The sequence below is a fragment of the Malaya genurostris genome, chromosome 3, assembly GCF_030247185.1.
Source record: "Malaya genurostris strain Urasoe2022 chromosome 3, Malgen_1.1, whole genome shotgun sequence".
Taxonomy (NCBI): Eukaryota; Metazoa; Arthropoda; class Insecta; order Diptera; family Culicidae; genus Malaya; species Malaya genurostris.
In genome coordinates, this window is record NC_080572.1 from 279,022,250 (window position 1) to 279,038,487 (window position 16,238).

General features: G+C 36.8%; 1 protein-coding gene across 1 annotated transcript in view; it reads right to left on the reverse strand.

Annotated features, from left to right (window-relative positions):
* Nucleotides 1-724: 724 nt before the first annotated feature.
* The window catches only part of LOC131435643 (novel acetylcholine receptor chaperone), a 33,323-nt gene continuing 17,809 nt past the window's right edge, over nt 725-16,238 (reverse strand). Inside the window, exons 2-4 of the mRNA XM_058603748.1 lie at nt 8,847-8,985; nt 1,920-2,071; nt 725-1,854 (exon numbers count right to left, since the gene is read on the reverse strand). Coding sequence (XP_058459731.1) covers nt 1,789-1,854; nt 1,920-2,071; nt 8,847-8,985 — 357 coding nt within the window. The 3' untranslated portion in view covers nt 725-1,788. The remainder of the gene's footprint in view (nt 1,855-1,919; nt 2,072-8,846; nt 8,986-16,238) is intronic.

Here is a 16,238-nt window from a genome sequence, read left to right on the forward strand (position 1 = left end):
AGCCAGTACAATCGAAACACAACCTCTTCGCTTGAATGGTTTTTACTGAATGACAAAGATTTGTTCGGGAAATGTGAGAGCTGGAAATCTTGTTAATATAATCACCCTTATTCTGAATAACGACGTATCATTTTTTCGATCGTATTCCCAATAATGCTAGCAAAATCAAAGGTAGCTAGGATTCGACCGAAAAACTAATACGTCGTTATTCAGAATAAGAGCGAATGTCTTTGCCCAAAGGTAAACATACGTGATAAGTTTTCCTCATTGTTTCCAAAAGTTTGAGAAAACCTAGCTCTTGAGTTCGTGGTTATTTTAAACTATTAAACATTTAATCATAGATTGTGGATCATATTTCTGATGGCATGGAGAAAGGATTATGTTGTTGTGTTTAGTACAACTCACAGTATTCACGATTATGTTATATCCATTCTTCCACAGACGAATTTTGAAAAGGTGCCCCATAGTAAAGTAAGGCGTACTCACGTCAAAATTATGTTTTAATGAGATTGTTTGATTGATAAGAGAAAGACATTATCACACCACTAGATGGATTAAGAAAAGGTTTTTTTCCCTCACGACACATGTATTTAACAATACTATGAGCTTGTTGACACTCCAGCAGAACAGAATTACAGCTGTGAATGAATCCAAGTGAATTCCGAACATGAATTTGAAGGCATAAAGGAAGTAAACCCAAACCAAAACAATGTTTTTGTGCATGTTTCGTATTCGTATCTGACTTTATTGGTCTATTTTTTTTTTCGTATAAACTTGTAATATGGTTTGACTATGGTTGTTGTTACATAATTTCGCTTGTTTATCAGTTGCTCTGCTATTTAGTTACCTTTCTGCTCGTTAGACTATTGTAAACTGTATGTTTTTTTTTTGGTTTCAGTGTGCATATTCTACATATAATTTTCACAATGTTCTGCTTGCTTAAGTAGCTTCAAACAACGATGGTGCAGTGAATTTTGGATTAAAATTTGTCTTTTCTTCTCTTACTTAATTTAAAATTGTAGTTGATTTCATTTGCTGCTCGTGGATCGTTCTCCGAATGCAGATTTCTCCTTGCAGTGATTATAAAGCGATTTTGATTGCTCTTCTTCAGGAATCATGTTTTTAATGCTTTTACTTTACTACTTGAACAAAGTGCAGTATTTTGTTACTTTGCAATGCGATTTCTATACCACTGGATAAAAGTTCTTAGTATGCATAAACTGAAACGCCTTGCTGAAGTCTTTTAAGCTTATCGTCGAAATAGATAAGGTCAAGATTTTGACATTCATTCACCGATATTCAATGGCTAAGAAAAACATGACTGAATCACCTGTACGTAAATTAGGTACAAGAAACAAGAAATTATACAACTGACTAGAATTTTTGGCTTCTGACTATAATGAACACATTTGACTATAAACGAACTTTTCTAAAGCCGTTTCGTTTTGCTTTATTTTGTTGATCTGCATTGTATTTGAAATTCTAGGATGATTCCGGTATGAAACAATGTTAAGGAAATTTATCGTTTGTTATCCTCATGTGAACTAAAGAATGCTTCTGTTCATCTTAGCTTTGGTCGTTCAAAAGGTTCACCTCAAATTGATTTGATTGATCGAAATTGGGATAGTGGAGTGGAGTGTGTATGTACGTCGTAACGAGAAACACTGTTCGCTACCTTGCATAAATACGGTACATAGCGGTGAAATAACTTATCAAAAGTCTGTCTGTGCGCGTGTGCTTTAGTTTGCCGCTCGTTGATGAGATCAGAGATTACAAATGTCCTGCTGTTTAATCCTGTTTGATGCCATTGTTGGTGACCTTTTCCGCTGCCAGCAGCGTCTCCCGTCTACTGGCCTAAAAAGAAAATTGGTTGGTTAGTTTTGCTCAGTATATGCTAGACTTCTAACTGGTCTTCATACCTGGTACCATATCACTAGTCGGCCGATAAGCATAAAGGTAAACACCAGAGCTGGTCCACATCGTTCGAATGGATCGCTAACCATGTAGTGAGAGTACACGGCCAGAAACATTAGCATCAGCAGGGTTACGTTGGCCACGTTTTTGACTTTATCTGGAAGAAAATAGAAAAATATTTACACTATGTTCATGCTTAGAAATCTTACTTAGCAATCAAAATCAAGTTGACGCTGGAAAAGTGTAGTCAAAATGGAAATTTACAATTACTTCACTTGCTCACAGACTTTCTGCAATGTTTGAATCCAACTGATGCAAACGTTGCATTGAGGTGGGGCTGGCCCTTGCAAAACATTGGTTCTATTCAACGATTTCTGGCGACTTCAATCAGAAACTGCCTCCCATCTAGACGCACTCGATTCAAATAGAATTTTTCAGTGTATAGCCAGTGAGTTATTCTACTTTGTTTGAGTTAGTTGATGACCCAAAAAACTTATTTCAAACAAACATGAATGAATTCAATTTTTGCAGTATCTAATGAAAGTCATGTGAAAAACTAATAATGAACTAAACAGCAGATACAGAAATATGCGAAATACTACCGAACAGACGGGACTCGAACCCGCAACTTTTCTCTGTACCGGGAAATCGTTTTGCGAATTGAACTATTCTGTGTTTGATGAAAACTTAAATTGCGCATGACTCCGTACATGCTTAGACTTCGTGTATGAAACTTGTACTTGGTTGAATATAAAAACTCCTTACTCGATTCCCGAATAATTTTTTTTTTTACAAACCTAAAATCGTCCCGTACCCGATAGAAAAAACTGTTTTCCATACCCAACCTGAGTCCGACAATTTTTATTCTAGACGCGAACCAGTCGCGAGCGTAACGGCTTCGTTTTCGGATTGGGTTTTGAGTTAGAACACGGGTTTCACATTCGAACCCGAATGAAATTTTATTCTAAACCTGTCGGGTTCAAATTTCAGTATTTGTACCTCTGTTTTGCACGGGTCAAGCTTGAGTAGAGAATTTTAATTTTAATCTACGGATCTAGTACTAGTTTAAGAATTTTCTCTCGGATTCAAGTCTAGTCCGTGGAAAAAGTTTGGGAGCAGATAATTGTTCGAGGAAGTCAAACCGGCCGAATGAGATGTATGGGGAAGCAATTCGAACCCGAAATCATTGATTTCGCAGTGATTTAGATTTTCTATGGCTTCAAAAATGCACGTATTTTTTCCATTTTCGAGGTAGTCCACCAAAAGTTTAGCATGACAATCCCAGAAAACAGTCGTCAGTCGTTCAGTTCATTCTGTTCTTTGATGTATATCTAATAATGGATCTACGGTTCATGAACAGCTACTGATCGATACAGTAAGTCCAATCGAATCTGCATAGCCAAACACGCTTTCGAAGTGCGCTCGCGTTCACCTGAATAGGCATGCTTTAGCATCCAGCAGGCAGGATATTCCCAATCTGCAGAATCTTGTCCAAAATAGGACAAGTGTGCTCAGTAAAAAACCTTGTGTCAGCTCCCGTGCATTCGCTTTCCGGTCATCCAGCACCATTTTATTTAGTTTTTACACTGTCCAGTGTAATTGCATTTTTAAATTAATCTAAAACCAATAAACGAGTCATACATATTGCAGCTCTCAGAAATCGTAATAAATTCAGTAGAGAAAAACTCATTGTCATCATTCTACAACCTATACTATTTTTCTTAGCATTTGTAGCCGTTCACTCATAGCTTTTCATGAATTATGATTAGATTTTTATTTGTTTCATATTGCATTGATTTTGAGAAGCTCAGCTTTTTTTATATACAAGGAAGCGAATCAGCAAAGTAAAATGAGGAAGCGCTACTTGAAGAATTCATTACTGTAAATTTGTCCGTATTATTTTACAAGAAATGTCGAAATAAAGTATGCGCTCAGTAAAATCCAGCCAAAAAAAAATCGCATCACACTGAGGTCTGGTTTTTAATGCGGTTTCTTTTTGAGCACCTTTTTTTACGCGGATTTCCGAAGTTACGCGGTTTCCTTGTTTTGTCTTAGAAATGCATGAAACGTCGAGGTCTGGTGTCATCCCGATTTTTTTTTGTCATCTCTCTGACACTTAGAAGATTTTCGATTCTGTTAAAAAAATCACCAGATCTGGATTTTTCGTGTATTTCTTAGACATTTAACATAAAAAAAATTCTTCAGCTTTGCGGTTTTTTTCTACGCGGATTCTCAAATCCTCAAAGTCCCAAAGTCGTTTTTTTTTCAATAAAAAAATTGTGATTTTTTGTGAGATTGCACCATATCTCAACGTTTCATGCATTTCTAAGACTTTCTATTTTAAAAAATTCGATTTCCGAAATCTCAAAATTTTCTTATGTTCAAAAGTCGATTAAAAAATTTTTTTTGGGATTACACCAGATATGGAAAAAAGTTCTGTAGTTTTGCGGTTTCTTAACGCAAATTTTCGAAATTACGCAGTTTTTTTCGAGGTTTTTTAAAATGGTACTTATCTCCTGCGCAAAAATAGACCTCAGTGTATAGCGTTACTTCTATTTTTTGTTGAGTTAATTGACAACTCTTTAAATTAATATATTATTGTTCTGACTTCTTATATGCGCATGTTTTAGCTTTATGTTTGATTCTATTGATAAAAATCCAAAAAGTTTCTGGGAGCCTTTTCCTACTTTTTATCAAAATATTTCTTATTATTTGCCTGTTCTTTCAGTTTCCCAAAATATCACTTGACAATGTACTAGCAAAAATAAACATTTGTCGATAGCAGTACTTCAAGGTGTGATGAAACGTTATTTTTGCTGAAAAAATATATACCGTAATTTGAACAGCTGAGATCGGTAATTCAATTCAAGTGTGTACATTTCTTTGGTACAATGTTGATGTTGTTAACTGCATATCACTCCAGAGCAGCTTTACCAATAAAAAGCAAGATGCCAAATTAGGCCAAAATAACACAGAACTCTTGTGTCTTGGATAGTAGTAGTAGTAGCGGTTTTTTCATCCCCTCGTTGACTCGTAGAATTGTTGGGTAATCGTTCTTGTAACTATGAAAATTTTACTCTTCAAACCACAACTACAAATAGCCTGCCAAACAATATACCTGTTGAAGGACATTTCGACATTTTTTGGGCCTTGAAATGAAAAACTCAAGAAAACTCAAGACAAGCAAGCTGCTTAAAGTCTGCTTTGACATTTGTTTCATCAATTTGTCATAAATTTTTGTCAACAATTTGTCGTACATCTAATGCGCAGCTCGATTTCCTGCTTCTTGTTCCATTCTATATTTTTTACGTTGGACGACTTTTATCCTACCGTTCCCTTCACTTTTTTAACAAAATACTACGACATTTTGATCTTTTCAGCTACGTTTCGAATGGAAAGGTTTGGGTTTCGCCTAAGCTTAATTTTGTAATACAAAAAACTATAAGGGGTGAAACTATCATTCCTTTTGTTTTCGTAAGTTTCGCCCTTCGTTTTTTATGCCAACAAACAGGGCGATACTTCAATTGCTAGAAAGGAAGGGTGAAGCTTTTTCAGATTCGTTATTTCATAAGTTTTCCGTAATTTTCACTACTGAAAATAATGAATAAGAAGATAAATTTACCCAAAGATTTGTTTTAATACCGAAAACCAATGAATTTCACGAAAAATGCACGATGGCATAACTTCATTATTTACACAAACTTCGACCACCAGGTGGCACCGCTTACCCATATCCGATTTAGCTCAAATTTAGTATAGGGACTTTTTTTGAGATACTGAAACTTTGGGCACTACCGCTCAACGAAATTAGAGATGACCCAAAGATATTGACACCCTAATGATCATAACAAAATTCCGCACCGCAAGTTGTTAAACTGATTGAGAAATAGCAGACCCTGTCAGCTTGGAGCGAAATCAATCTTCAGTTCAGCAACGCCATCGCACGGTGTCACATTGAACATATCATGTCAATTGTATGTTTGTGCAGTGCTGCTATTTTCGCGCGCACGAATTTGACATTTCTCTTCCCTACTTCTGTGTACGAGATTCGATGCGAACTCGCCTGAGGGCGCCATGCTCGCAAAAAAATGTTGTTGCCAATGATTTGTTCGGGAAATGTGAGAGCTGGATATCTTGTTAATATGATGTCTTTGGAAATAGATATCCACTGATTTGGTTATCAGCAATGTGATATAAACAGCTGGTGCAGACCACATAGCTTGCTTGCGTTGGTAGCTAAAAATTTGTAAATAGTTCGGTATGACGACATACATGAAAAATAAACATGCTTCTATTCAATGCCAACCAGTTCAAATGGTGTGACGAAAGCAAGCACGTGGTTTTTAGTTTTACTTGGCTTGCTGAAGCAAAGTCAATTTCACTAACACAGAAGAGTTGTGTTTGCCCCACCTGTTTCTACCACATTAGGTTAGCAGGTTAGCATATTTGGCAATCATCGCTTACCAAATCAATCGTTTCTGTTTTGAAAAAAACGAATCAAAACAAAAGTAAATATGAAGAAGTTAGTTTAGCAACTTGTTTTTTTTGCGTGGGACAATATCTGCTGGGTGAATAGCATAAGCCCATTGAACTCTTCATCACTCGAGTCCACGAACTCTTCGAACATCTCAAAATTTTGGATCATTTTTAAATTTACTCGTCAATTTACTAGGAAACGTATTCAAACATTTTCTTGTAGAATGGCAATCGCCGGTGTGGAGATATGGTTGAGCTTCAGTATCAAACTAATTTCATCAATGTGAGTTTCAGGCTCCTTTGAAAAGCAGTTGAAATGATTGTTGCGACACAAGCGGCCTTCACACGAGACAATATTATTGTCAATCCAAAGTATCGTCAAAAACGTCAATCCAATTGGCTTGGTAACTTATGTCGGTATTTTTTCGAACAAATCAATCTTGAATGTCTTCTGCTTTTTGATCTTCCTACTGCAGAGTTGCCATTCAGCTTCTAAGAGCAAATTCAGCAGCTAGAAATTTCATATGAGAGATCTACACACTCAACTGAACGTACCGCAATCAGTTCAGTAATTTAATTACCCTCTCAGCAGGCCGTTCAATTTTGTTGGTTTTTTGAGCGCTTATTGAACGACATGTTGCACGAAATATTCGTTCAATTTGCTGGAACGGTTTGTTGTTGTTTTTTCTCTTGCAAAAATAGTGTGAAAATTAAATGTTACCTTTACATAAAAAGAAAATTTGTTGTTATTCTACGTGAAGTAGAAGTATTGTGCAGGTATGTATTGTTAGTCTAAACAAATAAGTGGAGAAAACTTCAGAAATCCTGCAGTAAAACTAGTCCAACGGGGCTCCAGCTCCTCATGTTAAAAATGGCTCAACAATGGACCTCTGTCTGCCGGGTTTGTTGAACGGTTCAACGGTCTGTTTCAAAATCGGCAAACGAAGGTCCCGTGTTGGCCTCCCGTTAAACGATTGATTGGACTCTCATTGGACCAATGATCCAACGTATTCGACCAATGAAGGACCACCGTTGAACGTTTTTTTCTGAGTGGGTATTTACGAACGTTCCATAAAACTGAAGTTTGTTCGAGCTGTCATTTTTCACTATACTGATCAGTAATTTGTGATGAGGATTCGGTAATATTATACTGTTTAGTCTGCACGGGAAGATAACCGAACTTATTCCCAAAAACAACCGATTAATTCAGTTATTCGTACAGTTCAGTACAGTATGAATTCAATATTGAATATTTACTTTAATATTTGAAATTTCGGGAAACACACACCAAAACAATTAAAATTCAAATGCATTTTGTTATTTATTTAGTATATAAATATTTTTCTATAAAATTAAATCCAAACTTCGTCGAAAGCATTCCCCAGTTGTTGTAAGCGTTCCGATTCCAAAAAGTTTATCTGCAAGGTGGCTTTTACAGTTAAACACTACAAAGCACTGGCACAACAATCCGAAGCAATACAGAATGTCGCCCTTTACTGGAATTAAGTGATCGCGCCAACAAATAGCTCCACCTTCAGTTTTATAAATTACATTTGAAAATCAAATTTAAAACTGATATACGCTGCCGTTCTATTTTTTTTCTATATTTGAAACACAGATAAAACGCTGCTGGGGCTGCCAGTTTATTTTGTTATAATTTCTTGATTTAAATTTTAAAACTGACATAAATTATGCAGAACTAGAATACTCCTGAACATGCCCTTAGAGCAAATTCAGCAGCTGCAAGATTCATATGGTTGGTCTATAATGTAAATGAAACTGAAACAAACGTATCCCCAGCAATCCGATTTAGTTTTATTTATTCGACCAGTTCTACTGTCAAATTTAAAACTGGTATACATTGCCCTTCTATTTTTTCTATATTTGAAACACAGATAAAACGCTGTTGGGGCTGCCAGTTTATTTTGTTATAATTTCTAGATTTAAATTTTAAAACTGACATAAATTATGCATCTAGAACTAGAACACTCCTGAATATGCCCTTAGTGTCTAGTCTGGATGTTTGCTTGTGGCTATATTTCAGCTTCTAAGAGAGGGCTATAGCCAAAGAAATCACAGTAACCCAGCCATCTGACACTGGTATTTCAGGACATGTTCAGAGCAAATTCAGCAGCTGCAAGATTCATATGGGTGATCTATAATAGAACAGAATCAGAACAAACGTATGTCCAGCAAGCCGTTTTAGTTTTATTTATTCGAACAGTTCTACTGCCAAATTTAAATCCGGAAATTAAAACAAAAGAAACTGGCAGCAGCGTTGCACTCGTGTTTCATGTTTCCCATATAAAACTTCCAGTTGCTGAATTTGCTCTAACGATTACGTATGTTGTGTCCCAAACATTGCAATATTCTGAAACACCATTCGTTTCACAAATTGTGAAAATTACTTCCACTTGGTGTCCCAAAAACAAAATCTTTAGCAAATCGGTACTTACGGCTGGGAATGATCACCATAGCGAGGCCACAGAATACTTCCAGGCCACCAACCGATCGGCGATACCACTTTGAGGGCAGTTTGAAGTCGAACATCGTTGAGAATGGAAACACTTTCGCATATTTCACGTAATTTTTTCGCTGGAAAGAAAAGCAAAATAGAAAAGGATGATCAGATGCTGTACCGAAGGATTCGTGTTTAAATTATGATATGAATTTATTGCGAGGTAAAACAAATAGCGATAGACCACAGAAAACAACTGGCTAAGTCTAATTCGTTGGAAATCTCTCTGTAGAGTGCAGTATATAGAACACGAAACGACTCAATTAATTTGATCACGGGTAACAAGTGCTCTCACATTGCATTTATTAATAGAATAATATAGTTACAGATTGGTTCTTTGAATTTTAATTCCAATGATGTCAATGTGTAAAATGTGCAAACCATTTCAAGAGAGAGTATTAAACAAGAGATTTTCATTTTTCCGTTGGTGCGTGCCGATTCATAACATATGACTTGAGTGAGATCACGTGACGTTCTAAAAAAAGCAACTTGTGTCATGACCGGTATGTTTACTTTCATAACATTACTGGCGAAGTTTCGCACATTCTGAGAGTGTTCCTGCTGAATGTATTTGATCTTCCTGACAGTACTCTTTTGACAGCTGACTTGAATCACTCACCACATGTTCTGTTTACGATACAAACTAAACATTTTAATAGCCCTGGTCTTCAAAACCCTGAACTTGGTCATCACTAATCAAACCACTTGCTAAATGATCCAGCGATCATAATTTTCGGTTTTACTCTCTCTCCATTTGTCGGTTTCATTTAGCTCTCGTAAATGAAAATTACATAATTCCGGTACGTTATAGGTTCTATTTACATAGCCATCCATTAGCCAGTAGTCACTCCGGCGAGCGCGTATTGTACACAAAATTCGCTTTCAAGTGTCTCAGCATTGCAGCATTCTGCCGCTGGTCTGGTGTTTGACCGTATATTTATAAACATTTGCAAATCGCTTTTGTATGGCCGGGGCTGTACGGAAAAGAATGCATTGAACTAGCCGATAGACGGATCCAAACGTTTGAACGCTTCTGACGGTTCATGTTGATAGTAATTTTCTCTCTCGTTCTCTGTCACCTCTCAACCGCCGTCTGGCGGGTACCGTTGAACTTGAAGTATCGCCCACCATGTTCTAAAAATAGGACATTCCTCTCAAATTGCTGATGGACACGAAATCAGAAATACGCAACTGCTAAAGACACTTCTAGTGAGGTGATCCTTCATATGACAGGTTCATTCTGTTCTGTGCTCAAATTAGAAAGCAATGCATGAGTAGAGAGATTTTCCATAGACTGCTGTGATGCGATCCGTTACCGGTGACGGATCTTTCCATACACGTAATTCTCGGTTGATTTTTCATTAGGGCGTATAAGCAAGTGACAGTTTCTCTTTAATCACTCTCTTTCGATAATTGTGATGTGATTAAAAAGATTTTCTTTGATATCACTATTCTGTTTGAAAGTCGAAAGTTTCGGGTATCATTTCATGCAAAGAGTTGAGTGATAAACGTGGAAACTGCTCGGTAATTAATGGAAGAGAAGGCTGATGCCAATATGTTTTAGGGTATTTTGGAAGGCTATTTTCACGCTTCAAATCTGATTTTCTCAGAAACGGTGAAAAATATCAAAAAACCCAACTGACAATCTTTTCGAAAATTATTTTAGATTATTCTGTGAAAATCTCAGAATGATTCATTGACTTTAGCGGTCGGGAAAGTCTTTTTTCTGAAGGAAGAATTGCATAGCTGAAAACACCGTCTTTCAACTTGTTCATTGAATATTCCGCCTTCAAAAGCATGAACCAAAAATATATCTTGACAATGTCTAGATAATTTAATTTAGATGCGATTAGTGCATAAAAATATATATGTTGTCGCGATAAAAATGAAGTTAATGATATTTTTTGTGAAGGTAAGTCGATTTCTATGGCGGCGTAATTTTTTCTGCTCCAGTTTCCTGGTAATGTAACGAAATATGAGAGAGAAATAAAATCGGCTCAGAAAGGCTGCCAAACAAGCGGTAGCTTTATTGCATTTTATGTGATGTAGTCAAACTTGTAACCGAAAATATTGTTGGCCACCCGGCCCTTCGAGTGTCATTTTGCATATATGCGAGAGAGCCTGGAGAGAAATGCTACACGCAGAGCGAGCCACGTGGTTATACGCGACCTACTGGCCTCAGCCCTTAAGGTGAAATGTAGCGGAATGCGAAAATCGCGTTTTTGATCAATTATTCAAAAATTAGACTGATTTCCGAAAATCCAAAAACACTTAAGTTTTCGAAATCAAATTTATCATAACTAAGTATTCTTAGAATTTTGAAATTTTGCTTTGGCGAGCCGTAATTGGTTTTTGAAATGTATAAACGGTTACTGTTCCGTTCCACGGGGATGATTTTAGAACTGAAAAGTAGTGTTTGTAGCAGAATTTCACAAAGAATCTGAAAATGCAACTCAAAATTATAAAATATTAGCTAAAACAACCGAAATTTGAAAAAGTTTAGATAAACTTTTCCGCATTTTTTTATTGCTTGCGCGTTGCTGTTTCGTATTGAGGTGGTGTGAGAAATGCACGGTGGCATTATATCGTGAGCAAAAATTACATATAAAATAATGACGCGAATTTATGCACCATTGGGTTTTGTGTTGAAATAAAAACTAGTTGATTACAATAAAATGGGTATTGTAAGAAATCGTTTATTTTCTAAGTAACTGTAATTTATAATGCTAATAATGTCCAATTCTGTTGAGTTCAATGCACTGCAAGGTCTTGGTATTACATTTATTGTTGAATATGACCATTTGTTTCAACAAACTTCGCAGACAAGGAGTGGCGGAACCGTATTGGGAGAATACTGAATCCACACCAGGAAAATGTCTGGGTGTGGAAGTCTTGGAATTACATTCCTTTTGAGAAATTTGGCCTTTCTGTTTTAACAGACTTCGCAGCCGACTCATAGCATAGTTTCGATTACATGGCTAGTGCTACGATCCTATTGACACAACAGAAATAATACTTTCAAGATGATGATTTATGAAGTCAATTAGAATGGAATATATTGGCATTGAATGAATTCGATAAGTAAATTCGACCGCGCTCTATCATGCGAGTTAAGTAAATACTTTTACGTAAATTCTATCTCATCGGCGGGAAGAGCCTGGTGAACGACCGGCAAAGATATCGAAAATACTTGAATGTTATCTCGTCTTCAATCGTTCTTTTGAAGGAGAATCCATGCTTGCTACTAAACTCAGACATATACATGGTTATCAAGTTTGTCAATACATATACATATAGCCGCATGTTAGTCATTCATAATTACTCATGATTTATAACTCTAGTGTAAGAGTAATCACTAACAATAACAATTGAATTAGCATATATTCAAAGTGTGAAGGATTCAAAAATCCATTACGTCAAGTCTTTTTTACAAGCCAATATAACGAGAGGTAAACCCACTGCGCTCAATCATAGAAATAAGTTCTTGTTTCTATGTGTCCGTTTTGCTTGGTATGCTTTGTGCGACGGTTCGTTCAACTAAAGCGGATGAAATTTTGCGCGCATTTCATGACGCTACATTTCACCCTAAGAAGTGAAGTATAGGAAAAGAACTGCTACATGGTATTATAAAACTAGTTAATAGTAGGATGCGATATCGACCCTAGAAGCAATTGTAACTTGTTGGAAATTGTATATGTTCCACCAAAGATACACTCAAGATAGAGTGGCCTGCGATTTCTCATGTATTATTTGAATAGGACCCTTCAATGAACTCGGTTCACTGTCAGTTTCACCCTTTTGATTCAAAACAACAAGCGTCTGATCGCTACATGCGTCGTAACTGCGACAATGCTTGTTTATGTTTGAAAAAATATCAAGTAACAGTATGGGGGACGGGTATAGCGTGATGGGTAAGTCGATGCCCTTTCACGCAGCCCACCTGGGTTCGTTTCCCAACCCCGGTCAGAAAATTTTTCTGGCCCGAAGAGGCGAATGACCTTAAGGTTAAAACCTCTATAATCGAAAAAAAAAGTAACAGTATGAACGATATTGAGTAATTTTGCTGCATATCCGGTGGTTCTTGAAATGAGAAAGCAAAAATTATTAAGAAATATTGTTTAGAATTTATATAGTTTGCTATTGTCTCATCCCACAAAGCATTAAAGTCAATCGAAGCAAGAAACCATTATAAGGATTGTGACGGTCGCGCGGTTCCTGCTCAGATATTGATACGATGGCGCGTATTTCGCACAAATTTCAAAAAATATTATTTTACATTTGTGAATCGATTGTTCGAAAAAAAAAAGTTATTTGCAAATTTTTGACGCTTGTGAGTTTAATGAAACTTCAAAAAATTCAAGATGGGCGAACGTTTCAGTGATTGACCGAGCTGGCCGAATTGGTGAATTTTCACCTTGATAAAGCCATAGCTCACGAGGAGGCGGCTCTAGCAAATGTTTTCTTCAGTGGACAAAACTTCGATTGTAGGTTTTCCGACTTCGAGTTCTACGAATTGTTATTTCCGATATATATGCTTGCGTTGTCTTATTCTAATGCAGAAATCGAAAGAAGATTTTCGCACTCAAAGATATTGTTGTCTGATGGAAGATATCGTCTCAGTGAAAACACATTCAATAATGCAAAGAACATAATAAATTGGATGCTACTCTTCGATAATATGGTCACAAATTTTGTTTGTGAAAAAAATCTCTTTCTTAAAACAAAATATGCACGACAGACCTACGGAGCGAAATTGGACAAGAAAAGAAACTAAGAAGAAGAAAATGCTAAAAAGAAACAAGATGAGGAGAAAAAGAAAGACATCCAGAGTAAAATCCGACAACAAGAGCAGGCGCTGTCTCGGGAAACAAAAGCTAAACAGAAGGCGATAAATTTAATTGAAACTGAAATTTAAAAGGACTCAATTAGATCATCAAACTGTTTTCGCTGAAATCTTTTGAACTTATTTCAAAATCACAAAATTTTAAGTAATCTCGTTTTCAATGTTACATTTTCCATGCATTAGAGAGTACATTTTAACTAAGGACATCGGAAAATATGGATAATAAAGAGCGAGTGGATAATGTCAAAGACATAACTGGATGGCGTGAATACGAATAAAACTGATATGATTTTTCCACACTCCCGAATATAGATAATTGTTCGTATTACCTCATTTATTGTGAATATTTTGAAAACTTTCAATTTAAAACCACAGTTTCTCTCAGTTTTGAGCTAATTTTGAATTTAATCTAGGCCGCCTTGAGCTAGTTTTAAACTTGATGCTTGGTTCTTCTAGTCAATTGGGCTGTCTCTCCATGTGTTTTCATATGCAGGGCAGTGTTGGTGATTGCCGAAAATTTGACAGAAGCTGCTCGATATTTTTCAATATTGTATACAACATTTTCAATCCGGTAGAAGATGCTACAAGAACTCGAGTCTCTTAATGCATGAACCGCGAGATAATTTTTCTACATTTCTTCGTTCCACTTCAAACTCTGAGTATTTCAAGGCCCTTAAAAAATTACAGTCTGATAATGATTGGTGCTGTGTGGAATTTACCAAGAGAGAATCGCAAGTTGACAATTCGACTTGATGATTCTCATACTAGGTTACAATATTTCAAAACTCTTGTGTGGAGCATTCACAGACATTTTTATAGACACAACTTATACAAAGGTTTGTTGCTTCAGAAAGAATCCCCACAGCAGCGAGCTAACCTTAGATTCTCAGACAGGTCATCGAAAGCAATTCGCTCTGGCACTGGTGTCTATTCTATGTTAAATGAACCTTGCCGGTTTTTTTGTTGCTGCGATGATATCCGTCTCTCTTTGATGGCACTGATTGAATCGTGTGAAGAGTTGCTAGTGAGCGATAAAAGCCATCCTTGAAGCAGGGTAGTTTAATTGGCAAAAGTCCAGTCTCGACGGTAACATTTTCGCGGTTTTCAATACAGAGCTGCGTTCGCAAGTCATTTTTCCAATATGTTTTCTCCGGATACTGATCAAATTTAAAACAAGACTAAATCAAATCCAAACAAATCATGCCAAAGGTTTTGATCTGTAACAAAGAGTGAACATTTTCGCTGCTGCTGAATATATTTCCAATGGCATGGAGGAAAAATTAGGTTGCTGCGTTGAATACAACAACACATATTCACGATTAGGTTTTATCCATTATTGTACAAAGTGAATTTTGAATAGGCGCCCCATTGCAAAGTAGGTCGTAAGGAGTGTATCGAAAATAAGCTATCCACAATTTTTTCTTTCAAATTATGATAAAAAACGATATTTTATTCAAACTAAAAATTGATCCTTTATTGTACGAGGTTAAACTTGAGCATAAAGAAAACCGGATAAAATTTGAGTTATTCCTTCACGAGTTTTCGAACTTTTGATCGAACGCTCTTCATCAAGTTCCGGACAAGTGTTGCATCGCATTTTTTGGACGCTTGAGCCCAAATTTTTTTGAACTCCTGCATGTTCCCAGCTGCCTAACCAGTCTTCTTGAAGACCCTCTTCACGATTGCCCAGTAACGTTCGATGGGTCGAAGCTGAGGCCAATTTGGTGGATTGATATTTTTCTCAACGAAATGTATACCCTTTTCCGCAAGCCAATTGAGTGTGGTTTTGGCATAGTGAGCCGACGCCAAATCCAGCCAAAACAGTGGAGGTATACTATGCTTCTTATATAAAGGCAGCAATCTCTTCTGGAGACACTCAGATCGATAAATTTCTGCATTTATAGTTCCAGTAGTGTAAAAAATGGTTGACTTCAAACCACAGGAACATATTGCTTGCCATACCAGTACCTTTCGACCGAGTTTCTCCACTTGAATCGACCTTTCCGCATCGCTCACATCCTCCCCAACGACGACAGTAAAGTATTGTGGACCTGGAAGGGTTTTTGAGTCCATAAGTTTTTACATAAGTCTCATCGTCCATCAAAACGCATGCATCCGGACCCTGCAAAAGACGCGAATACAATTTCCGGGCCCTTGTTGCTGCTTGCTTCTGCTGTTTTACACTTTGTTCCGAGATTTTCTGCTTCTTGTAGGTCTTCAGGTGATTTCGCCTCTTGATACGCTGGACCATTCCGACACTCGTTCCTGCTGTTTTGGCGAAATCACGTATTGACATTGATTTGTTCTTCATGATTAGAGATACAACTTTCTGGTCCAGTTTCGGGTTGGAAGAACCGGGTTTTCTGCCTCTTCCTGGTAGCTCATCCTAAGAATAATGTTCCTCAAACTTATTAATTATTTTTTTAACACTGGCATAATGAATTCCAAACCGCTTCGCCAATTTTCGCATAGTAATACCCTTCTCAC